Source organism: Silurus meridionalis, chromosome 10, assembly GCF_014805685.1.
Source record: "Silurus meridionalis isolate SWU-2019-XX chromosome 10, ASM1480568v1, whole genome shotgun sequence".
NCBI lineage: Eukaryota > Metazoa > Chordata > Actinopteri > Siluriformes > Siluridae > Silurus > Silurus meridionalis.
The window spans coordinates 3,427,280-3,454,795 of NC_060893.1; the positions used below are offsets into that span (position 1 = coordinate 3,427,280).

At 40.3% G+C, this 27,516-nt stretch overlaps 1 protein-coding gene across 1 annotated transcript in view; it reads right to left on the minus strand.

The window, feature by feature from the left end:
* The window catches only part of dennd5b (DENN/MADD domain containing 5B), a 44,536-nt gene that overhangs the window by 14,581 nt on the left and 2,439 nt on the right, over positions 1-27,516 (minus strand). The window contains 10 exon segments of the mRNA XM_046859171.1: positions 160-267; positions 565-655; positions 1,825-1,975; positions 2,324-2,555; positions 2,662-3,002; positions 3,005-3,215; positions 5,834-6,021; positions 8,368-9,067; positions 14,217-14,326; positions 18,672-18,731. Coding sequence (XP_046715127.1) covers positions 160-267; positions 565-655; positions 1,825-1,975; positions 2,324-2,555; positions 2,662-3,002; positions 3,005-3,215; positions 5,834-6,021; positions 8,368-9,067; positions 14,217-14,326; positions 18,672-18,731 — 2,192 coding nt within the window.

The following is a 27,516-nucleotide window of genomic DNA, read 5'->3' on the forward strand; positions in this document are numbered from 1 at the left end:
AAAGCTAAAAGGATAGTGTAGATGATGATCCAGTGAGAGATCGTGTCATCAAAAGGTTTGCTATTTAGGAAGCACTGTCCATGACGCCTTGTGTGAAGGTTGTGTTTGTTGGTCAAACAGGTCACAGGTGGTCACAATGTGACCAGACCAGAAACATACCATGCTGCTGGTCGAGAAGGCTTTTTTTGGTGGTTTTACATGATGGGTTGACACCTTGACCACTTCCCAGGAATCCATAGATCTCACAACCAAACCCACATTGACTGGCTGCGCAGTGGTACAGCCCACAACCCACAGCGTGCAAACGATGGAGGATGCAAACGAAAGAACAATGAAATGGGAATGAAGCAAAAAAAAAAAGAAAAACCCAGCAACATGCAGAAAACACATTTAAACAATATTAGCCATGCAGGTCAGACACTACTGGAATTTATAAGAAATGAGAGAGAAAATTATAGGATCTACATTGATGAAAAGTGATGTCAGAGTGAAAACAATGGGAAAAGGAAAATCAAACAAAGACGACACAGATGATGATGATAAAAGGAGGATGTTGTACTGTACCTCTCTAAGGTCATTGTCCAGGCCTTGGTGGTCTGGTTGCTGTCTCTGAAACTCCCTCCGTTTCTGAGTGGCGCCCGTTCGATTAGACCACCTGCAAACAGAACTGCACGTGAAGATCACAGTGACCTGAGAATGTGCCAGAAAAAAATTTGTAGCTCACATCAAAAGTCGGTGTGCAATTTATAATAATATCATTAGGGTTGCAATACAGAGTATTGGATCGTACATCGTTTGATACGTCTGGGTATAAAAAAAAAAAATTCTTCAGATATTACGTGATTGTGCGAGAAACGAGTTTAAAAATGCCCAAACTCGGTTTTAATAAAAATAGAGATCTTTTTCTACAGGGCTTCTCTGAAGAACACAGATTTTTTCAATGTAATGCCAGCTTCTATGGCTACGTTCATAGCGGGCTCAACCAGAGGTTTTCCAAGACAGGTTCCACTAAGAACAGGCCTCGCAAAGGTCCATCAGAGAATTTGAGTTAAAAAAAAAAATTAAAATATATACTTCCACGAGTCCTGCAGCATTGCTTTAAAGGTTACAGAAGCAGAAGGTCCGCTTGTCAGTGCTTAGACCAGTTCATTAAGGAAAACATGAACTCCAACATGTACTATGACATTCTGAAGCACAACATGATGCCATTATGAAGAAGCGATAAGGATAAGTAGCGGGAAGAGGATCCCAGCAACAATCTGTGCAGCTCTAGTGAATTCCATGCCCAGGAGGATGAATGCAGTGCTGGATAACAAATGGTGCTCACACAAAATATTGACACTTTGGACACAGTTTTGACAGACATACGTTTGTTCCCAGTTATTTTGACAATAATGGCTGTATTTTGAGTTATTTCTGGAGGACAGTAAATTGTTACAGCTGTGGCATCCTTAGAAAAATTTGGATAATTATTAAAAATGCTGGATTAAATCTATTAGAAATATAATAAACCACAATAACGTGTTATTATTATGAATAAGAGATAACGAGATCGAATACACAGACACTCAGCTTTAGCTTTAAGCTTGTTTCACTGTTTAAACATTTAAGGGAATAAAGCAAAGATCGCTGACGACACAATCTTTCTTTCACAATCATCAGCTCCATTCAGGTAATTTGATCCACAGTTAAACTAATTCAACCTGTCAGCTATTCCTCACGCATTCATTAGCGTGTGCTGCAGAGAAGCAGAACAAACAACGTGGGTGGACCAGATGCATGAAAAAGCTAGAAATCCTGGATCTGGATTGGGATCGTACTCACTTGTTGTTAGTGGGCCCTGAGGCCAATACGTCCGACTGGAGCTTAGGGAAGAAGCCCTGCTGGTATTTGCCCTGGCCGATCTTCATGTCTAACAAGTGCGGATGGATGGCAGCATGATCAATTTTCATTAGCCGCTGCTCGATGGCCTGAGCTGGAGAGGAAAATGAAGAGGAAAGAAAAAGTAAATGCTGTAAAGCTTCGTGCCAAAACCCTAAGCTATTAATCTTCTTTGAAATGCTTTAAAACCGCAATAAACTATCAGATTGCAAATAAAATAAAGTGATGCTTCAGTCCAGGAAGTTGACACAATCAAACTTTCTCTCTCACACACACACACACACACACACACACACACACACACACACACACACACACACACACACACACACACACACACACACACACACACACACACACACACAGTTCAACGGGTTTACATTTATGGCATTTGTAGGTGGCTTGTAGGTTTGTGGGTTTACATGAAAGCGTGACGGCTCACCGGATTCATTGAGGATGGTGCACCTCTGGTAGACGGAGGAGCGTAGGCTGGGAGCGCGTACGTTGTATAGGCGGGCCTTCTCGATGCGTCCGTCAAACACGCGCAGCAGGGGTTCCTTCTCCTCCCACTGGGACAAAATTTTATTGTCGATGAAGGTGGCGAACATCTGGGTCTCGATGAAGCGACACAGAAAAGGCAGGTTCGGCTCCGGCTGGTCTGACAGGAAGGAAGCCTAGTGAAAAAAAAAAAGAGAGGAAAGCGTTAGGGAAGGACAAATGTATGTATAAAAAGGTACGTCCTGCCACTTTGACAAGTAATGTAAAGTGATATTTGGTCACCTTGTCAAAGTTGTGCATCTGCTCCCGATTGGACAGCCATGACTCCAGATCTGGCGAGTTCTGAATGACGAACGCCTCGTAATCGGCGAACATCGTGACAAATCGAGCCGCGAACACCTCCCTGAGCTGCACGTTTAACTTGGCGTTTCTTAGCTCCTCTGGCTCGATGCCAGTCCTCAGTGCCCCTGTGTTCTCCTCTGCCAAAGCCTTCTGCCCGGCCACCAGCTCCTCCAGACGTGCCACCTTCACCCCTGTGCGCTTAGCCAGAGCCTGAAGACGCTCCAGAGTCGGGTTTCCCTGCAGCACATCAACGACGTCTAGTGGCAGATTTCCATTCTTCCGTCGTCCACCAAGTCTCTCAGAGCTTCCGTCCCAGTCACGTGTGTTTGAACGGTGGTGGGTGGGGGCGACACCGTGCCTCCTTCGAGAGGCAAGCCATAGCTGGACAGCAGCTCACTCAGCTCCTGGATGAACTCAGCCTTGTTGGGGAACTGTGGAAAATCCTCAGGCAGCTCCAGGCAATGATTGTCAATGTCCACAAAGCAAAGGTTTGCCTATAATGAGAGTGGAAAAAAAAGCTTAAGAATCTTTAGGAGCCTAATAATGTGGTTAATGCAATCATCACATGACCTTTCAGCATGACAATGTCTCTGTGCACAAAGCCAGCTCCATGAAGAGTGAAAGATCTCCTGCTATAGAGATCAACACCTTTGGGATGAATGTGAATGCTGTCCTCCCAGGCCTCCTCACCTCACCTCACCTATCTTCCAAAGCACACTCCAAAATCTAGTGGAACATCTTCCCAGAAGAGTGGAGGTTATTAAAACCGCAAACAGAAACTAAATTTGGATTACAGTGTCCCCAAAAAAACACCATTCATCGATATAGTGTATAATAAATACATACATATTGAAGCTTCCTCAGCACAATCGCCAACTTCTGGACTTCTCATTTATATATTAGCATTAAAATGTTTAAAAGGTGTGTCATAAACATGCCCAAAACTTTAGATAAAATGTTGTCACCCCTGCATTCCAGAGGATTTCTCCTCACGATGTTCAGCCTCTACTGCTTCACAACAGCATGTGAAACTGAGCATGTGAGCAGGTGTCCTTGTCCTACCAAAGTATAAATAAAACACTAGGGCAGAGCAAGAGCATGTCCTCCTGGGATCGAGTGCTGCTGAAATTCACTAATTCACATCATCATGGTTTCAGGATGTACTGTATCTACAAAGAACGCATTTACTCTGAATCATCTGCATGTTGTTTTTTTTTTTTAAACATAATGTTCCTTCTGGAGCTGCTGGAACAAATCACATGACTGAGACATCATTCAATGCAGAACAGAACAAGAAAGGGCATGAGAAACAGAGGAAGGTTGTGAGAGCAGCAGCAGCCATGTTCAGGGTCTGTAAATATTCAGACTTATTAGGGATGACCTGTTTCTTTCTTGTTTCATGACAAATAAGCCAAATCATCTATTTTCTGCATCAATAAAAAAAGGAAGAATGCACTAGGGAGCTCAAAAGGCCTGGAAGAACACCAGAGACCACTATAGTGGATGAACACAATTCTGTTTTTGCTACAGAAAGACCACTTCGTATTTAGGATGCAAACCACTGAAAAACAGAATGGATGGAAACCAAGACTAACTTGCACCAGAATTATACAAGAGTATGAAGAAGGAAAGGAAGGGCTTATGATCCAAAGCACATCACGTCATCTGCCATGCATAGAGGAAATGCTATGGCATGAAGAAAGACGATTTATACTTGTCACACTTTTCTGCACAGTGAAATTCTTATCTTCGTGTATCGTAGTGATTTATAGGAATCTGGGGTCAGCAATGATACAGCATCCGTGGAGCACAGAGGGTTCAGGGCCTTACTTAAATAGCAGCTTGGCAAAACAAAGGCTTGAACCCCCAACCTTCCGATCAGTAACCCAGAGCCTTAATGAATGAACTTTTACCCCATGAGTGGCTAAGATTACTAATAAAACTGAGTTACTGGGGTTATTATTGCGGATGTGGCTTCTGGGGGTAACAAACTGGTTTTACATGAACAAGCAAAACCAATGTGTTACTTTCCTACATTAGCACATCAAAAAGTCCTCTTAAACGAGGGGCGTTCAAGTCCAGGACTTTTGATGTTACAGGTATAAAGATGCTAGCATGGTGGTTAACATTTCAAAGATGGAAGTCAGTGATGGTCCCGATGCAGGTCGTGGTGGTTCCCTAGTGATGAAGTGAAGCAGGCTTTCCTGAAATAATTCGGACATACAGACAAATCTTTCTATGCAGAATTTTTCCAGCCGTTATTTAAATGCTGGGATGAGTGTATGAATGTGGAGTATGTCAAAAGATTAATGCAGTTTCCACTCCCTGAAATTAATTTTTTTTAATTTTATAAAATCAAAAGTCCCAGTTAGACTTGAATGTCCCTCGTATAATGATTACATTTGTTCCTTATTGCAGACAAGAGTATAAATTCTGCTCCACATCACTTTCAGTGGTCACAAAGATGTATGGTTTCTTTCATATTTACCATCACACCTGTAAATTCGAAAATCACTTAATGGTTCACCATATTTTCACTGCATTTACATGCGGAAGAAACTTTTTGCCCAGATTTATATCATAGCCAGAATGAAAAATTAAACACACAGAATGTAGATGCTTGATTTACGTGTGACTTGTATTGAATTTTTACATCCATATTTATGCTGTTTGGTAGATGCCGTTATCCAGAGCGACTTGAGGGTTAAGGGCATTGCTCATGGGCCCAACAGTGGCAGCTTGGTGGTGCTAGGATTTGAACTTGTGACCTTCCAATCAAATGCCTTAACCACTGAGCTACACTCTTAAATGTGGCTCTAACATAAGTTAGAGGTGGGGATGTGGTAGTTTAATGGTTGAAGCATTGGAATGTTGATCCAAAGGTTGTGCGTTCAAATCCCAGCCACACCAAAATGCCACTTTTGGGCCCTGGAGCAAAGCCCTTAACCCTCACCCGCTCAGTTGTATAAATGACATCATTCTTTATTCCATACATTGTGTAGTTTTTCCAGACAAAAACCCTTCTACACAGTGGAAACTAAAGGGAAAGGAGCAGAATGCATGTCTGTACTGAACAATGTGACATCACTGTAGAGTAGTGTAGCAGAGTCACCTCTTGAGGCAGTTCAAGTTTGGAGCGGTCCGTGCCCTCTTTCGACTGCAAGCCCATGACGTAGGGAACAGGGGCATCCAGGAAGTGCAGCAGGGATGCAGGGAGGATGGGGACATACACATGCTGCCACTGGAATGGAAAGAGGAGCGTGGTGATCCCCTCTGCTACCACCATCAGCTTCTGATAATCTACAAAACACACACACAACGTCTCAGCATCTAAACAATTCGACGGAACACTATTCAATAAATAAAAATGACATATTCCAGCATCTAGATCAGGGGTCACCAACATGGTGCCCGCAAGGACCACATGAGTAGCCCACGGGCCTTTTCTAAAAATAGCCGTTTCCTACTTTGTTAAATCATTGTTGATAATTATTATGAGAAATCATTAACATGATCAGTGTCTTCACATAGATGAATATCATTAATTATTAATAATAACATATAATAAAGGGTAAATTGAGCAAATTTGTTATTTTAGGTCAAACTGAAAACTGTGTGTATTAAACTGGTAGCCCTTCAAATTAATCGGTACCCAAGAAGTAGCTCTCCGTTTCAAAAAGGTTGGTGACCCCTCTTTTAGAGCTTCATATTTAAATATCCAGTACAGCAGGATATAATTTAATTAAATGTAATAGAAATGAATGAAAAGTGTGGCGTCTTTTATGGTTTTTAATACACGTTTTCTTTTGTTTCTATGCAACAAACTTGGAAAAAAGTTAAAAACCCATAAGAACCAAACAGTGAATGAATGGAAGTAAATTCTGAAATGGGACATTTCTGTCTCTACCAGAAGAACTTGTGTAAGACGGAGAACAGAAGATCAGACTGCCTCACCCCCACAATCACACATGTAGGTGGAAGGGTAATGGTTTGAGGTTTGTTTTGGCAGGGAAGATTCCAGAAAGTCAAAGGAAACCAATAGGGCTCCCATTTCATACTTCAACACCATTGAATTTCATCTAGAGAGTTCCATCTTTTTCGTCCTGAGTGTTATCCATCATGGGATTACCTGCCCAGTCACCGCACCCAAGTATTATTACACTGCTCTGGGATGAACAAGAAATCTCCAACTAGTGAAGAACATCTTTGAGGCATGGAAAAGTACAGCTAAACCTTTGGAGAAACAAACTGTCCAGATGTTGCATGTGTAAAGCTATTCATCATGCTAAGGGAGGATTTTCAATAGAAATAAAGTGGAAGCATTTTTTTTCCTAACACTTGCACTGCAAGTTAATATCAAGCTAACACTAAGCTAACTTTAGAAAGCATTTTCTCAAAGGAAGTGGTTTAGACAGCAAGACATGCCAACAGATAGGTTAGCACAATTCTGCTGCAACCTTGCAACCTGACATCTACACGTGATTATCTGAGTCAAGAATCAACCAATACCAGTCAAGATGTTAAAAATAATAATAATGAGAATATTTTTGCTATCATCATTATCACTGAAAGATGATGAGTGCTAGCCAGCCAAACAAACATGATCAAATGGTGTCACTTTGTTTTGGTCAGATTGTGGTTTGTCTTCCTGTCAGTGGCTAGATGATGCTAAACAGTGAACTAGCCAGCAATGACTGGCCAAATAAGTGGTGTTATCAAAAGGTTTTGAGACGAGCTCTGTTTACAAGAAAGTACTTTATTTATCTATGTTTACACACCATCATCTTCAAAAAATAGTCAATACCCCCAGTGTTCCTGCCACTTTTAAAACATGTCCTGATCTTCTTTTCTAAACATGTCAAGCACCTATTAGTGTTGGATCTTTGCAATGGTGTCAAAACGGCGACCTTTGAGCTGGATCTTTATCTTCGGGAAGTTTGCAGGTCAGAAGGGCATGTGGAAGTAAGATAATATGAATTGTTCACCGACGATCATCATGCACTAGTTACCTAATGGTTGTGAAATTTTTGGGGGTTAAGCACGTTGAACGATCCGATCTCTCGATGTCTTTCAGTGGTCTTCTTCTGTTCTTGAAGCATGCATGCCGCTCAAGACACCTCGAATGACTCGCTTCAGCATCGGCGTATGTCAAATGTATCATGTCAAATGTGTCTGTGGCAGATTTGGCCAGTTTCCTGCAGAATTTTACATGTGCTCTTTATTCTAACTTGCTGATTAAATCGTAGACGTGGTAATGTCACATGGTCATACGGTATACACAAACACACGTGGAAATCTGTAATATTATTGTCCATTACGAACGATTTATTAAGAAGTTTCTTTGTTAAAGCAATATAAATTAGGCAAATTTTACTAACTATAAAATTTGATCCTTAGTTAACTGATATGACGATTAGCTAATCAGCCACAATTAAATTAATGCTGCAGATCCAGAGCTACTCAGACCTTCAAATTTCCTTCGTAACAGTCTGTATCCATAAACATCTTCATTTCACTACATTTCTTCTAAAGCCTAAATGAGTTGTGTTTGTGGCTTTTCCTGAAGCATAACCCAACCCAGCTGCTGTGAAATCATGGAATATCTATTTAAAAACGACCTTTGCTTTTTATTTATTTGACTCTCACCTTGCGAGTAAAGCAGAACCTGCATCTCGAGCAGGACGCAGGTGAAGAGCTGCACCAGGTTCTCGACGCCCAGCAGCCGAAAAGTCTCACCCAGAGGAAAATCCGCGAGCGGGAGCTCGGCCGGTCCGGGCCGCTGGCACACGATGGGCTCGTAGACACCGTGGAACTTTAAGGACCGTCCTGGGGGCGGAAGCGGGACTTCATACAGCACGTTGTGTACGTAGCTTTCTAACGGCAGGGGCGGGGGTTGCTGGGCTGCGACGGCTCTGTGCAGCTGCGACAGGAAGCGGCGACACGCGTGCATGAAGGGCATGGGCGTGATCAGACACAGTGCTTTTGAGACGTACAGCGTGTCCTGTTCGGCGTTGTAGCTTGACGAGTTACAACAGCTCGGACGCACTGAACACGACAGAGACTCGGTTTCGTCTGAGCTGCTGGTTAACGAGTCCATGCTCGAGGAGGAGGACGAGGACGAAGATGATGATGAAGGGCAGGTGTGGGACGAGGCGTGCTCTGCGTGGTGCATCTGGTGCAAAGTCTGCATGGCTGAGCGGATCTGAGTGCTGGTCACCTCCTCGTAGAAGGTGTGGACGAACCCGTAGGTGCGCGAGCCATCCTCACGCGTGATGAGGAACGAGTGGAACTTCGGAGTCAGGGGGTCCTTCTGAGTGCGGAACGACAGGCCTTTCGGCATGCAGAGCTGGAGAGTAAGTGAGAGAGAGAGAGAGTGAGTGAGAAAGAGAGAGAGAGAGGGATGGGGACATGGAACAACATAACATAAATAGATAACCGAAAACACACATACACCAGATGACCAATGCCCAAATACACTCAAAGGATACACCAAATGTGTTCACTTTTTGGCCATATAGAGAAAGCATGTGTTTTTGGGTACATTATATATGAAACAGCTACCGATGCGATGTGATACGGTACGATTTACCCCTATTACAATGAAGTGATTCAATTTCGATTCCATGGGAAAAATATGATTATGCAATTCAGTATGGTACAGATAGTTCACTTTTAGTTTTTTGGTTCAGACAGTCAACAAATCATCAATTTACATTAGGGATGTCAATTTCGACAAATTCTCATGATCGATCGTCGTTTAAATTAACGATCAATTAATCGATTAATCGTTAACCTTCATACTGCAAGATGCGTCTACAGTAGTTATCGCATGAATTGTTGTGCAATGACACTAAAAACCCAAGCGTCCTCCCACAAAGGAAAGGGTTTTTACTGTAAATAAAAGGCTAGTAGGATTATAAAATGAATCGATTGATCATTTCATATAATTATTTAATTCAAATACAATGACTAATATAACGCAGTCTCAGATGCACTCTGGCATATGAGCTGAGCGAAGCGGAGTGCTAATATTTCCTTAAGAGTGCCTTTCTGAAGATTCCACTCCGCTCGCTCAACCCAGTTCATAATCCAAGCGTTCTAAGTGCATTTTATCTTGTGTGTGCTTTTCACATGCTTTATAATCCATGTGTATTTTGTAAAGATCTACGCACATTTCATCTCGTGTGAGTGTGTGCGTTTGTGTTTTAATGAGCCTATTTTGAATATTCTATTGAACAACAACGGCAGCTATTTTCACGGAAATAAAGTGAATGAAAATCAAATACACTTTTTCAGTTTTTGCATTTTAGGAATGTTTGCTAAGGATAGATTAATATACTTAATACATTTTAATTAATACAATTAAGAAGAATTAAAGAAATTAGTTTGGAAACATAATAATTGCTATTTATCAGCATGCATAATTTTAGACAATTATAAAAGAATTTTGGTACAAACAGTAAACAATTAGGCCTACTAGAAAAACTTTATGTCGGAGCTGGAACTGGTTTACGGCGAGCGTCAGCGGAATATTAACGGATCGCTTGCTCGGGCGGTTAGCGACTGAGTGGGCGCACTTCCATAGAGCGGAAATCGTGGCGGCGTGCGTCCATGTCAGCAAGTTTTTGTTACGGTGACGCTTATAGGCAACATGTCATTTGCAATCATTTTGCACAGTCGTTCTGTTATTTCTTCTGCCTTCTGAGTTCCTACCTTTTTCCCGGCTACAATGGAGGTTATCGTTGGCTGTGTCGAATCAAATCCTGTCCCGGAAACCGCTGGATGCACTTTTTTCAAATATATCATGGTGCTCGTTGATGTATTATATTTTAAAACACAGGCACAATGTTTGCAATTAACATTATCACCATTTGAAATAAAATGATCCCAAACAAAACTCTTGCGTGCTCGCTTCATTTTCCTTCACAACTGCTGTACTTTACATGTTTTGGCATAAGCCGCGGGCGTCGTCCTCTTTTGGCGGTTGGCAAACCAGCTAGCTGCCTACGTCTCAAACTATGCACGTTAATGGTGATCATGCGTAATCGACCGTCGATAAGGTTTATCGATTAAAATATTTATCGACAATTAATCGATCATCGATTAATCGTTGACATCCCTAATTTACATAACTTCTAACGCATGGCCCTTTCACAAACACGTCTTTGTAGTGCAAAAAAAAAAAGATAGAATTAAAACCTTTCCCTGTTCTGTCTCCAGGAAGTTACAGCTCTACCTCTGCCATGTTAATCTGTATTCTATGGGACTCTCAGAACACGCCTCGGTCTCCGTAGGGTTGTGATATGTCATATTCGCGAAGCAGCAGTGGTGCTGAGAGAACGCGTTCTTGTGAAACTAAGATCAAATATTGTTCAGAAAATATTAGTCACTTTCTAACTAATATAGGAACAGCACACTAACTAATAATTAATATATTGAAATAAATCGTGTTCTAACGACGCAAATATGTTAAGAACTTGTATCCGATGCACACTTTTTAAAATTGATCCCACACCTCATGCGAATCGGTGGGTATTTTTATATATATATATATATATATATATATATATATATATATATATATATATATATATATATATATATATATATATATATATACACATACACACACACACACACACACACACACACCTACACACACACACACACACATACATATACAGTACAGACCAAAAGTTTGGACACACCTTCTCATTCAAAGAGTTTTCTTTATTTTCATGACTATGAAAATTGTAGAGTCACACTGAAGGCATCAAGGGCTATTTGACCAAGAAGGAGAGTGATGGGGTGCTGCGCCAGATGACCTGGCCTCCACAGTCACCAGACCTGAACCCAATCGAGATGGTTTAGGGGTGAGCTGGACCGCAGAGTGAAGGCAAAAGGGCCAACAAGTGCCAAGCATCTCTCGGGGAACTCCTTCAAGACTGTTGGAAGACCATTTCAGGTGACTACCTCTTGAAGCTCATCAAGAGAATGCCAAGAGTGTGCAAAGCAGTAATCAAAGCAAAAGGTGGCTACTTTGAAGAACCTAGAATATGACATTTTTCAGTTGTTTCACACTTTTTGTTATGTATATAATTCCACATGTGTTAATTCATAGTTTTGATGCCTTCAGTGTGAATCTACAATTTTCATAGTCATGAAAATAAAAAAAAAAACTCTTTGAATGAGAAGGTGTGTCCAAACTTTTGGTCTGTACTGTGTGTGTGTGTATATATATATATATATATATATATATATATATATATATATATATATATATATATATATATATATATATATATACACATACAGTATATAAATAAATAAAATATGTGCTTTTCTGCTTGTGTCTCCATGTACACATCTGAACATTAAATGAAAATTTAAAGTGTAACAGACACTTTAGAGGTCTGGAAAGAGATAAAAAAAAAAGGAGAGAGAGAGAGAGAGATGCTCTCCAGCCCAGTAGATTAAATGTACAAGAAACACAAAAACTGGTTCAGATCTTTCCTGGTGTTCTGACGTCACTTACGGAGAAACATCAGCACTCTGTTCAGGTGTTGTGTTCTCAGTGCTGACCTAAGCACAGAGAAAAGCCTGAATAATTAATGCCTTCATCAGCAGCATCAGGCTTTTGTCTATGTTGCTTATGGAAAAAACAACCTTGCAGCAGGTCAGGGAGTCCCGTGACGTTCGGCAGTAAAGCGAGCCCTCACTCAGACTCTGAGGCTCTCTCGACGGAGAGCATGGGTTTATAGGTGACGCGTAAAGATCGGGAATGTGCACTTTAGCGTCGTCTTATTGAACACATAAACACGGACTTTTAAAAGCTGAGAGTGAGCGGACATACACAATTCACGTCGCTGGATAATTATGTAATATTATTCTGAATATGAGTCATCTCCAGACTGGTGTTTAGCTGTAGCGGAGTTCATGAAAACTGGAAAGAAGGACTTCATATCCAAAGGAACTGATTAATGTAACTTAATATAGCTAGAGACGAGACATTTATCATGACTAGGGTTGTAAAATTATAGGGATTTTCAAGACTAGAAACCTTCTATAGGAATGAACAGGGAAGGGGAAAAAACAAACAAAAAAAAAAAAAAAAAAAAAAAAAAAAAAAAAACAACACACTATATTGCCAAAAGTATCCAGACACCAGGTCATCAGTATTGTATGTGCCTTTTGAGCATCGCATTCAACATTTAGTCCTAATTTACTCTTAGAATTCCCTTCAATCTTCTGGGAAGATGTTCTGCTAGATTTTAGAGTGTGTTTTTGAAGATTTGTGAAGAATTCATTCAGCCACAAGAGTGTTAATAAAGTCAGGTCCTGAGGTTGGTGAGGTGAGGAGGCCTGGGGTGTTCACATTCATTCATGTTTAGAAGGGTTGGATCTCTATAGCAGGAGATCTTCCACTAAAAACAAATGCAAAGCAGATCTTCATGGGGGTTTGCTTTGTGCATAGGGGCATTGTCATGTTGGAACAGGTTTGGGTCTCCTGGTTCAAGTGAAAGGAAGATTTCATGCAACTGCAGCCAAAGACATCCAACACAATTGTATGCCTTGAAGTTTTGCAAAAACATTTTGGGAAAGAACCACATACGGCTGAGAAAGTCAGTTGTCCCAATACTTTTGTCCATATATTGTATTTAAAATTGTTCTACTTACAATCATGTCATTTTTTTTTTTTTTATCTGAATTAGTTTGCATCCATGTCAGCTTATGACCAAACAAAATTTTGTTTGTATATGATAAAGTTTATATAAATCCCCATAAATTTCTAATTAATTCAAATAAATTCCTGGTAATTTTCCAAATTTTGCAACACACTTGATCATTATGACACACTTAGATGTCAGCTTGGTACAACTATTCTGAAAGTCTGAAACTGTTTCATAAACTTGGACATGAAATATAAGGACAAAAGTATTAAAACACCTGACATTTCCAGCCATATGTGGTTCTTCATCAAAAAGTTGGAGACACACAATAATATAGGATGAGTTCACTTAAACGAGGAGATCCAAACCTGCTCCAGCACAATGATGCCCCTGTGCAGAACGCCTGCTCCATGAAGAAGATCTGCTTTCCATTGGTTGGAGTGGAAGATCTTCTGCTATAGAGCTCTTATGACTGCATCCCAGTCCTCCTCACCAACATCACTACCTGACTTTACTAAAACCCATGTATCACAATGAATCTTGACAAATCTCCACAAAATCTAGTGGAACATCTTCCCAGGAGAGTTTAGCTTATTATAACAGCAGATGGAGACAAAATGTAGAATGGGACGTTCAAAAAGAAGCACAAACCAAACAAAAAAATACTAACTTTTGACCATACAGTGTATCTCTGCAACATGTTGACATTTCCAAATCCTGCTTAACTCCTACACTGAAGCTCTGATCAATGTCCTAAGTTGTCGTCCTGGTTAAACTGAATGCAAAGCATTATGGGATACATTTGGTACGGCACAATTTACCCACCATGTTGACGGCATCCTGGTCAAACGGGTTGCAGTCGACGCTCTCGGGGTAGTGAGCCAGCACTTTGGATTTGAAGGTCCGTTTGAGGGGACTCTGGTCAAAGTTCTCACCTAGAAAGGTGGGGGGAGAAAAATTAAGATAAGTGGAAGATGGGGAATTACCTTCTCAATCACTGTGCTAAACAGTCCTAAAGTGTCTGGAATATCGACTAGAATGATTCAGTTCTTTTCAGACCTTCGGATAAGAGGAGGGACTTTCGAAGCCAGTGGTTTAATGCCCGCATAAATTAGGGTGGAGTCAATGCAAATGAGCTGTATATGAGAAACTGAGCATGTGCATATGAAAAATAATTAGATAATACAGAAGCTTGTTTCTAGAGTATAATTATTCTAAAATACTCACATAATTTCAGTTCATACACTTGTTCATCATTATGCAATCGTTTCTATGGACCTTTGGTAGGAATAGACTGTGTATTGCAGGGGTCCCCAAACTTTTTTCTGTGAGGGCCTCTAAATATTTTCTTACTTTAATGAAGAGCAGGTCGGTCCATAACAGAAAATGAAATGGGCTGGAGTGTCTACCAGTATTATTGGGAGGTTTTATGATGATTTTAAATTATTTTACTTCCTAATTCTAGATTAGTTTATTACATTGTTCGGCACCGTACAGACAAATGAGCTTTACTTTTCAAGAGACATATATATTGCCTGTTAAAAGAGCATTATTACTATCATAATGAAATTTTTTCATATTCATTGCTATTGAAATCAAAACATTTACTTCCTTATGGTTGGTGGGTGAATCTAGCAAATAATTTGGCTACGTTAATAACTAGAGGTTTAACTAATTATACAGCTAGCTAGGTCAAATCGTATTAGCCTATAACTGATTAATCAACTGATAAAAAAAACAAATATATCACTCCATGTAAAATAGTACTGGAGTTTATTTAAAAAATGTAAACAGTACTGAATCATGGAAATGTGCTAAATGAAATAAATATGAATATATTCATTAATAAATATAATTTTATTTATTATTTACAATTTATTAATTATATAATATAGAGGCCGGTCTCATAATGACAGCAGAACCCGGAAAAACCATCGTTATGGATTTTTGCCGAAAGCCAATAGTTCAAGCAATCAAATATCAGTGCCTTTACCTCTATTAATAACTAATATTATTATGAAAGCCAACCTTTATTAACCAATACAGGTATGATATGAGTAAAGCATATATTTAACATTACATTTTCAAAATATGACTCTGGCATGGTTCAAAGGGCCGTTCCAATTGCGGGGGCGTAGGGGCCGTGTTCGGGGACCCCTAGTATATTTGATGTTGCACAAAGTAGAGGAGTTCATTAGTTTGAATGAAATGGAAAGAGACACAAAAACACCAAAAAAAAAAGAGCAGACTGGACAAAATGAGAAGATCAAATTGGAAATGGTGCTAAGAAGAACAGAGGGAATTTCCGGAACATAAAAAAAATAAATAAATAAAAAGAAGAGTGATCTGTCGAGGGTTTCTGGTCATGCTCCAGAGCTCTTATAGAAGCTACTGTTACTGTTGGCTAAAGGAGGAGAAGGAGAAGAGAAAGATGTCTACAGAGACAGCAGGGAAAACAGAAGTGAAAGAGAGAGGAGGTTTGGGTGGGCACTTTAAATGTTGGCACTCAGAGTTAGCTGATATAATGGATCGGAGAAGGGTAGACATTCTGTGTGTTTAAGAGACCAAGTGTAAGAGGAGTAAGGCCATCAACATTGGAGGTGGCTTTTAGCTGTTTTACCATTGTGTGGATAGAAAGAGAAATAGTGTAGGGGTGATCCAGAAGGAAGAGTACAGTAAGAGTGTAGTGGACATGAAGAGAGTTTCTGATAGGTTGATGATAAGTGTGATGGAGGAGAAGGAAAAGTGGAGTGAGTTAGATGACGTGGTGGAGAGTGTACCTAGGAATGAACGATTGGTGATTGGGGCAGATGGGGGAAACTAAAGGAGGAGGACTGTAGTGTAAGGTTCAGAGAAGGGGTCGGATATGGGTGGTGATGAGGTGATGGATGATTGGGCAACTACTGCAGAAATGATAAAGGAGACAGCTAGGAAGGTACTTGGTGTCACATCTGGTAAAAGAAAGGAAGACAAAGAGACATGGTGGTGGAATGAGGAAGTGCAGGAAAGCATAAGGAGACAGAGGTTGGCAAAACAGAATTGAGATCAGCAGAGAGACGAGAAAAGTAGGCAGGAGTACAAGGAGATGCGGCAGCAGGTGAAGAGGGATGTGGCGAAAGCCAAGGAAAAGGCATATGAGAAGTTGGACACTAAGGAAGGAGAAAAGGATTTGTAGCGATTAGCCAGGCAGAGGAACTGAGCTGGGAAGGATGTGCTGCAAGTTAGAGCAATAAAGGATGCAGATGGAAATGTGTTAACTAGTGAGAAGAGTCTGTTGAGAAGATGAAGGGAGTATTTTGAGCAGCTGATGAACGAGGAAAATGAGAGAGAGAGAGAAAGGTTGGATGGTGTGGAGATGGTGAAGCAGGAAAAGGATATAATTTATAAAGAGGAAGTGAGAGCAGCGATTAAGAGGATGAAGACTGGAAAGTAAGTTGGCCCAGATAACATACCAGTAGAAGCGTGGAGATGTTTAGGAGAGATGACAAGATTGTTAAACAGAATTCTGAAAGGTGAGAGGATGCCTGAGGAATAGAGAGGGAGTGTGCTGGTATCAATTTTAAGGAATAAGCGAGATGTTCAGACCTGCAGAAACTACAGGAGAATTAAGTTAATCAGTCACACCATAAAGTTATGGAAAAGAGTAGTGGAAGCCAGGCTGAGAGAAGAGGTGACCATCTGTGAGCTATAGTATGGTTTCATGCCGAGGAAGAGCATATAGATGCACTATTGCTTTGAGAATGTTGATTGAGAAGGTCAGAAGGAGATGCATTGTGTGTTTGTGGATTTAGAGAAAGCGCACGACAGGGTGGGGAGAGGAGTTGTGGTATTGTTTGAGGAAGTCTGGTGTGTCAGAGAAGTATGTGAGGGTGGTGCAGGACATGTATGAGAACAGTGTGACAACAGTGAAGTGTGCAGTAGGAACGACAAACTGGTTCAAGGTGGAGGTTGAATTGCATCAAGGATCGGCTCAGAGCCCTTTCCTGTTTGCAGTGGTGATAGACAGGCTGACGGATGAGGTCAGACAGGAGTCTCCATGGATGTTTGCGGATGATTTGTAATGAAAGTAGGGAGCAGGTGGAGAAGAGTCTGAAGAGGAAGAAGAATGCTGCGGATGGAGCCACCAGGAAGGAGAAAAAGAGAAAGACCAAGGAGGTTTATGGATGTGGTGAGGGAAGACATGCAGGTAGTTGGTTTAAAAGATGAAGATGAAGAGGACAGGGTGGTATGGAGACAGATAAACCGCAGTGGCAACCCTTAACGGAAGCAGACAAAAGAGGAAGAAGAAGAAGAAGACATCGATAGAGAGACAAAGACAGAAAGAACAACCCAAAAAAAACCTGTTCATTGTGGGCAAAAATCTGGCAACCAAGCTCTACATAGGTCATTAGAAACATGTAACCATATGTGTTTCTACTATTGTATATACACGTAGAAGAAAGGAAAAAGAAACAGAAGGTAAATATGCAGCAGAAGCATGAGCAGGTTTACAGAAACAAGACTGGAGCAGTAATGACCCAGATTTGAACGCCGCACCTCATTTAGGAAGTGTAGGAAAAGAGGGAAGGAGAGGTGGAACAATAGAGACTACCGTTGCGTTTACACTTGCAATTTAGCAGGAAAATCTGCCCCAAAAACATAACCTGAAGCACAAGATTTACCAAAGTATCTAATTTATCCATCTTTATAATGCTGTACTGGGTATTCGCATGTATCAGATTAGCAATCCTAGCTAATCTATAATCAAACACCCACTGGGCCTACAGACAGAAAAGAAACCTGGATGAACTTCCATCTTTTACTAGTTAATCACAAATTTCAGAATTTAAACTATACAATAGTCAATAGGAAAGTTCTTGGTTATTTGGTGTACATGGATTGTTGGCTTTGTATTAGCTAGCTATTAGCTGCGTTAGCAGAACTAAGATAACTGTAAACACTCAAAGACAACAGCGATCGCTGCTGCTTCCTAGCTTTTGGTTTCTTCATTATTTCTCTTCACATATTTAACTGTATTTAACAGGTTCGAAAAAAAGACGAATATTTCACATGTGAAAGGATGAATGACAGTTTGTTTGTAGCATTTGTCATTCATCTCATCAAATTTGCAGTACACAGTGAAAGATGCACGCTCGCTGGTGTGAATGCAACATAAAACGAGAGCAGAATTACTTCACTTTAAAAAATAAAAACAAGATTAGAAAGGGGTTAAAGAGAAGTTAGGAGATTAATGGATTAGTAGTGTAGGTTAACGATGGTGATGATGATGGTGGTGGTTACCTGCTGTCACTGCATCTGGGTCTCTGCCCTGACGTTCAGCCTCGAGCCACTGGTACAAAGCTGAGATGAAGCAAAAGCAGACAAACAAAAACAAAAAAAATGCACGTCAAACCAAACACGGATGAAGAAGCAAAACCGAACACATGAATCTAGTGCATTAAAAACAAGTCGACATGAGTGTGAGTATTAAAACAAAAAAGAAAATGGAAGCATGACGTTGCTAAGCTTTAGCTGGTGAGTGAAGTGTTAATGTGGGATGGACATGGACAAGCAGTTTAAGAAGACTTTTTGGGGGAATGGTGATGAGAGGTTCATAAACACATCTTCAGGAAACTGACATGCATGATATATACACACACATACACAAGTTGTGTATTTGTATCACAATGTGTCTTTTGCGTCTGTAAAAAAAAAAAAAAAAAAAAAAATTATCATCATATACAGTGGAACCCACTTATCTCGACCTCGGTTAACTCGACAACCCTATTAAGTCGACGTTTTTGAAGTGGAACCGCCAAATTCTCGCTTTGTCTAAGCATTTTTTATCGGTTATGTCGACTTTTTTATGTCGCCGAACCCTAATATCTCGAGCACAAGGGGGGAAAAATTTGCCATTTAGCGTCAGTTATGTCGATCGGCACTGTGCAGCCGCAGAAGAACTCGCGAAAGTTGCGGAAAAATCCAGCCTTACAGATGTTACAGGTGTTGTATTGTATACTGGTGAATCTCTGCTGTTAGTTAGTGCACATATGCATTTTGTTGTTAAATGTTATGTGATGAACGGGAGGCGAAAGCTGCGCTTGGTAGGGGCGCGGCGCGGGGGAATCCGCGATGCGCATTGGGAAGAAAAGCGCAGCCATTGAGAGAGTGCCGGTGGGAAGACACGTATCGGGATACGCATGTGCGATAACAACGACCGCCGTGAACCAACATATACCAATAATAACGGATGGTGAGAGTGTGGAAGTTTAAATAGGAGCTGGTGATGATGCTAAACGACCACCATATGTGCGCGATTGAAGCCGGGAGCTTCAGAGAAAGCGGCCAAGAAAGCACCTGACACGCTGAAGGGGGCCGTAGGGGCGTGGCAGGTGGATTCCTGACAGTTAACAAACATGTATGTATTTTTATAGCATGCCTTCATCAAACAAATCGCGGCAACGCTGTTGTGTAAAAAAAACCTCCAAAAACACGTGCATGCACATTCTCATTTATTAACGCACATCATGTACATAAAGAAATTTCAAGCACGTTAATATATTGCCGCCATATTGATTCTCGATCATCGGTTATCTCGATGCTTTTTGGCAACCCCCTAGGACATCGACATAACCGGGTTCCACTGTAATTATTAGTAGATACACTATAATTAATTTTTTTTACCAATAATTTGTGACCAATATTTAATAAATATGTTGATTAATTTCTCTACGATCAATTGTTTCTTGAGTGCGTTCTCTTATCACCACTGCTGCTAAGTGAATATGATGCATCACAACACTATGGAGGCCGAGTCTCACATAGAATACAGATTAACATGGCAGAGGTAGAGCTGCATCTTCCTGCAGACAGAACAGGAAAAGAACGTCTGGCTTTATTTTTATCTTTTCTCTTTTTTTTGCACTACAAAGGCCTGTTTATGAAAGGACCATGCGTTAGAAGTCAGTAGGCACTTAAGTAAATGGATGATCTGCTGTCTGTCTGAACCAAAGAAATAAAATCGAACTCTCTGTTGCATTGAAACGCATCGTGTTGAATTGAAATCGGGTCGCACTGCATTGTAATAGTTGTGAATTCCATCACATCGCTAGACACAAGTCTACATGATGCTCGGTAAATTGTATTGTTTATTTAATAGTATTTATAGCTCTTACATCATTAGGAGATATGCGTAGTCAATAGCAAACACAGTAACAACTTGCGAATAAATTAATGGCACGGTTGTTCGGAATGTAACTTGTTCGTAAGGTTAGTGGCGTCTGTATGTGTGTGTCAAGTCAAGTCAAGTTTATTTGTATAGCGCTTTTCACAACAGACATTGTCTCAAAGCAGATTTACAGAAATCAACAGTCAAGGTGAGTGTATGTGTGTGTGTGTGTGTCGAAATTAACGCGTTAACGCAAATTCATTTTCACAGCACTGATTTTATTAATGCAGCATGCATTTCTGTTTGACCATTTTTATTCAAAATATAAATAAATACATATAAAAGAGATGAAATGGTCAATAATGGCTGTATGTTAAGTTATTTTCAGAGGACAGTAAATCTATACTGCTACAAGCTGCACATTGACTACTCTAAAATATATCAAAGTTTTATTTCTATATTATTGTCCCTTGAGAAGATTTACTAAAATGGTTGCTGAAATATGAGTGGTGTACTCACTTTTGCAAGATTCTGTATATATGAATGAATCATTTGTACTTATGAACATGTTTGTACAGCCTTTCATTAAACGGTGACTCAGACCGTGTGTGTGTCTGCTGACTAAGTCGTATACAAAAGCCACTAGGACTAAGTCACTTTGTCCTCGCTGGGAAACTCGTACCAGCAATGTCCATCACATTAACTGTAGGGCTCATTCTTATGGCAGGAGATGTTTAACCAGTGGTCTATAGATCCATAGACTTTAGAGTAGTATGTAGACATAGTAACAATGGTGGTGGATATAGGTATTAAAAAAAAAAAAAAGAAAAGAAAACAGAATCCCGACTCATCAGGTCCTCATGTAGTGTTGCAAAACATCAGAAGACCAGTTTCCAGAAAGCCACGTTCATGCTGGGAAAATTGGCTTCCATCCACCGAACACTAAACACCAATCTGCTCAGAATGTACAAAGCTGGAGTGTGATCAGCGAACATAGTGGGATAAACACACTGAATTAGCATCCGGCTCATATTCACATGCACACCGAGACACACACACACACACGCACACACGCAGCAAATCTAAGAATTTTTCTAATCTGACCCAGAACTCGTGTACAACCTCTTTCAACAAAAGAACGTTTGGTGTAAATTAGAGAGTAAGACGTAATTACTCATCAGGGTATTGATTTCAGTTTCAGACAATCGCTTGATTACAGAGGGAGGAAAAAAAAAAATGTCTGAACGATTTCAATAACAAATCAGTGGTATGTAAAGCAACATGTGGTGTTTACGCAGCCTTATCTGAGCACGATGAGCTGGAGCTCACCAAGTATAAAGAGCAAAGTCGACACAAACATGCAAGTTCACACACGCACAATGACAGAACGTGGCACTACACAACCTTTGACCTTTTGCTTTACTCAGAGCAATCTACAAACCAGGAGCTCCAGAAAGACAGACAAAAAGAAAGAAAGAACGAACAGACAAACAGACAGAAAAAAGCCAAAAGATGACCGATAGACAGAAAGAAAGAACAAAAGATGAGACAGACAGACAAAGAAATCCAGAGAAATCCAGCAAAAGATGAAAGAAAGTTGCTTTATACATGTCACAAGCACATTACAGTAAAAAAGTTTAAAAAATTAATGTCAAGGCTCTGATTTACTGATCGGAAAGTCAGGGGTTCAATCCCCGGTATCGCCTGGCAGACACTCTTGGGCCCTTAAGCTAGGCCCTTAACCTTCTGTTCCAGGGGTGCATATCCCAGTGATGTTAGGAAGCACTGAGGTTTAAGGGCCATGCTGTCTAAAATACACGAACACAATCACAGCGAACGTCCAGATGGACAGACGTCTACGGTCGCGTTTTTTTTTGAGCGTCGGTGCGTTTACTCAGACACACCCAAAGATCAACTGGTCTATCATTATTCCAGTGCTTCATTGCATTCACAGCTGGTATCTGCTTCTGAATCATGCAAACTCATGAAGCAAAGCCGTAAACATCAGCGTTGTGCCAACAAGAACGTCCATAAACGCATCATCATGGTCTTTATTACAGGTATAGAAGAAAACTGAAATTTCTGACAAAAATAATGCATGGAACTGACTGACTATTTATTATGATTATTATTAGGGGGGGGGGGGCCCAAACACCAAAGGTGTGTAGGGACCTGATGGATATTGTGTGACCATCTTTTTCTTCCTAATAGAGGGTCCGTGGAAGACCATGGTAAAATTTGATACACTGCTCAGAACGGACCAATTGCTTCCACAGTTCCAGAAAAATCATCAGGTCAAACTGGGGCTTAATTCACAATTATGTATTTCAATTCAATACATTTTTATTTGTGAAGCACTTATAACAATCGACCTTGTCTGACACAAGCTTTAGAGAGATAAAGTTGTATAAAAATGTATAAGTTCCTAATAAGTTTATTCCTTAAGAGCGACCCAGTGGTGAAGGTATTTGGTCATAAGCTTGCACCATGTTAGAAAAGTAGAACACTCTGGATTCCAGGGATGAGACGAGTTCAATGCGCCGTTTATCTTTTAATCTTGGATTTAAGAGTCACCCAGTGTGATTGCTTGACCCTAAAAATGTTGTTACCATGCAGCAAACTCAATGTTAAAACAGCAGAAAATGAGGCTGAATCCCCAAAGTGTAGATTGCAGTGAGCATAAACTCTTCTGTCCTGAAGACTTTCCTGCGATGGAAATCTTCTGGTCATTAGGCGCCGACACCCGAGACACCTTCTATAAATTATTTATTATTAGTCGTCGGTTATGTGAAGCCTTTCCCCTCAATCCCGGAGTATGGGCTTTAACTATAGAAACCATACATTTTTAAAAACCTATGGAACCGTTTTCCGAGGTTTTCTTTTATAGGAAACGTCTACACTAATTCGGATAAATACAAAAACGCTCCAACACTTTCCTGGTCAACCGTTTACCCAAAAGTATCCGCCGTTTATTTCCTTTCCGCCTCTTTATAACGTTGATTACCAACAATGCCGTCGTTTTCTAATGCCTTCGTTTTCACGCACTTTGTTTAGTCCACACTAAATTTGCTGATGTATGTGTGTTTCACTTCAGTCTTATCAGTGTTCCTCGTGATTCTAACTCTGATATAATAATAGTGGAAAGCAGCTGTTTGGGGAGGTGGTAGCTTAGTGATTAAGACACTGGACTTTGGATACAAAGGTCATGAGTTAAAATCTCAGCCACACAAAGCTGCCACTCTTGGGCCCTTAAGCAGGGCCCTTAACCCCAATAGCTGCTCAGCTCTACAAAACAGATAAATGTAAAGAAGGATAAGGAAGCGTCTGCCAAATGCCGTAAATGTAGAAACGACCGTAGACGACCTGTAGATCTGAGAGGTGTGAGAACATTAGCATAGTCTTTGTAGTCTTTTTAATTCCCCAAAATTCTGAGGCTGAAAGTCAGGCATATAGGACACTCCTGTTTGCTTCACATCTTATACACCGGATGTCCAAAATATAGGGACACCAGACATTTCTAGCCATATCTGGTTCTTCCACAAACTGCTCAGGTGTATAATATATATATATATATATATAAAATAAATAAACAAATAAATAGAAGAGGGCGTTGATGCCGTCAATGCAAACGAGAGCAATAAAACAAATCTCACGGAGCTACTGTGTCTACAGACATTTTAGAAGAGGCGATGACGTGGTACAGGCTGGGCCGAGTGACAAAGAGTCTCAGAGGCGTTCGAGGTGTGAGAGATGGAGACTGTGGATGGAGACAAAAGACCTACCAACTCTGTAGCAGCGTTTATGAGAATGGACCAGGTGTGAAATGGGGAAATGAAAGCAAGGCGAAGAGTCAAATAGTGCAGAAAGTGTAAAGGAAACTGGTGCGGACGGATGGAAGGAAGGAAACCAAATAAGCAATAAAGAAAGAAAATAATGTAATGAATGAGAGAAATCCAAAGAAAAAAAAAAGGAGAAAAAGAAAGAAAGAAAATAAAAAGTAATGATTGAGAGAAATCCAATCGTTACATTATTTTCTTTCATGCTTTCTTTCTTTCTTTGGATTTCTCTCAAAGAAAAAAGAAAGCAAGAAAGAAATCCAGCAAAAGAAAGCAAAAAAAAATCCAGCAATCAAAAAATCCTGCAAAAGAAATCCAGAAAAGCAAGCTATCCAGAAAGAAAGAAATCCAGAAAAAGAAAAATAATTCCAGCGAAAGAAAGCAGGCAAGAAAAGAGAATTCCAGAGAAATCCACAGAAAGAAAACAAACAAACAAAATAAAAAAGAATGAATGAGAAATCCAGAAAAATCCAAAGAAAGAAAGAAAAAGAAAAGAATGAACAAAAGAAAAGAATAAAGAAGAATTAATGAGAGAAATCCAAGGAAGAAAAGCAAAAAAGAACGATCCAGAGAGCAAAAGAAATCCACAGAATCACATCAGTCCCTCAGTGGTGAATGAGGTTTTGCTGAACTTCGTCACCGTGTGTTTTGGTACAAACTCGTTAAAACCATCATGAATATAAAAGCGATCGATGTTTTAGTTATCGATCACTCAACAATAAAACGTTCTCACAGCACGAGAGCTCTGGGAGACTGTATTATTCATTCTGCCTAATTCTGTACGCATGTGCAGCTCCAGTAAGAACACCAACCAGAACGTTCAACTTCTCCAGACGTCACAACGTGTATCCGGTTTCCAAAGACGTCACGCACAGTGACGGTAAAACAAGCGCAGAGGTCAATCTCTCCATGAACTCACTGCTGACGTGGTGATTGGGGTCATGCAGACGTTTTTAGAATTTAAAACCTTAAGCCCTTAAGCCTGACGGTTCCACTATTGGAACCTCCGTCTCCCAGGATGTTGTATTTGTTCATTAACCTGACGGAGAAATGCAGTACAGTTTTGGTGCGAAACGCAGGTGGTAGAAGAGCGTAGCGTATTTAGATCCTGAAACTGAAACTCAAGCGAGCTATGAAAAAGTGAGCAGGTGTGTGATGCAAATGTTCATAGATTTCAATGTTGAAATCAGAGAAACGTGTTTCAAAACACCTGCACCGTAAGTCAAGATTGTATTTTTTTTATATCCTGTATATGCAGGTGTTTTTCCATTTTATAATGATGTTGTGAAACACTTGTGCAGCTACACAGCTCCAGGGCGAGTCTGTTTACGTGAAGCGTGAGAAAACTCCTCCACAGAAATCGGCACTGATTTTTTTTTTCTTTTCTAAGCAAGATTTCTTGTTCATCCCAGAGAAGTTCAATAGGATTTAGGTGCGGTGACTGAGCAGGTCGTTCCACGATAGATATCACTCCAGACGACTGTTTGCTCTATAAATAACCATTAAAGAGCTCCATCGTCTTGTACAGTGAAGACGGTTTCAATTAACCGCAGTTGTTGGAGTATGGAATGGGAGCCATGTTGGTTCAGGATTCCTTTCACTTTCTGGAACCTTCCATGCTTCAAAACAACCCCAAACTATGAGGCTTCTGTTTTCCGTCTTACACAAGTTCTTCTAGTCGAGACAAACATCTCACATTTGGACTCTTGCAGTCATTCACTGTCCAATTCTTGTGTGTTTTTGCCTTCGAGTTTGTTGCATAGAAACAGTCCAAAAAGCCAGAGTGAGATAAAGCGTGTGTGTGTGTGTGTGTGTGTGTGTGTGTGTGTGTGTGTGTGTGTAAGCCCTCTGGTATTTAATGCACGTGTTCAGTCATGCAATGCAGCAAATTGATCAACAGGAAATGTGTGTTCATGGTTTAAACAACGAGAGCAGACAATAACTGCAGTCTGCCGGACAGGAAGGCATCAGGAAATCTCTCTCTCTCTCTCTCTCTCTCTCTCTCTCTCAAGAGGAATGAAAGACTCAATTCAATTTCCTTTAAAAAAAACAAACATCAGTTGAACACATATATACTGGGAACATCTCAATATTTCTTTCAATAATGATATAAAATCATCTATAGACCACAGGTCTCCTGAAGACAAAGAGGAAAGAAACCACCACATGGAGCCTAGAAATAAAATAATAATAATAATACTAATATAATTCATATGCATGTATATATTTATCTTATTCTTCGCCCAGAGTCTTTATATTAACTCACTGTACATTTGTCTACTTATATATTATTCATCTGCACAACTGCGACTATTTGCACTTCTGGTTGATGCAAAGCTGCATTTTGTTGTTGTGTACATGTACTATGAAATTTCAAAGTTCTCTCTCTCTCTAATCCGGAATCAGAGTGAAACTAACGCTTCAACACTTGCGATACGGTTTCAAATTGCACGTAATTCGATGAACCAAAACACACGCGCACACACCCCGAGCCTGGTGATAAACTATTCTGTGCATCACATTACAACCCCTTCATTTTTATTTTTTATTATTTTTTGTTTAGCACAAATATTCATTTGGATCAGCTTGTGTCTCACGTGTACATGAAAACGTCAGCAGGAATACACGTTTGAGGATCAACCGGGAGTCACCCGGACAGAGTCCATTATTTGTCACAGAACAGCACTGTGAAATGTATTTCTTTGAACATCCCAGTCTGGTGGGTAGTTGGTAGGTCAGTATGCAGGATTAACCATGATATGGCGCCCCTGGTGCGCCAACAGTGATTTGAACCCACGACATTCTGATCAGTAACACAAAACCTTAACGGTTGAGTCACCGATCCATAGTAAAACCGACATGTGAGAGATGCAGTGTTTTGGTAGCACCCAAATTTCTCCTCATCATAAAAAAGTATACAATCTCCTAAAAATAACCGGTTTTGTAGTTGTTACTTCCTCTGCTCATATACAGTGTGTACGAACGAGCCTCGCTCACACACTCACAAAGTCATGAGTTTTAATTTTATCACAGAACAAGACACTCGTCTAAAACAAGTGGGTGTGAATGCATCTTGAAAAACAAATGTTTTTTCACCTTCGCACACACACACACACACATACACTTTGAGACTTTGTCTGTC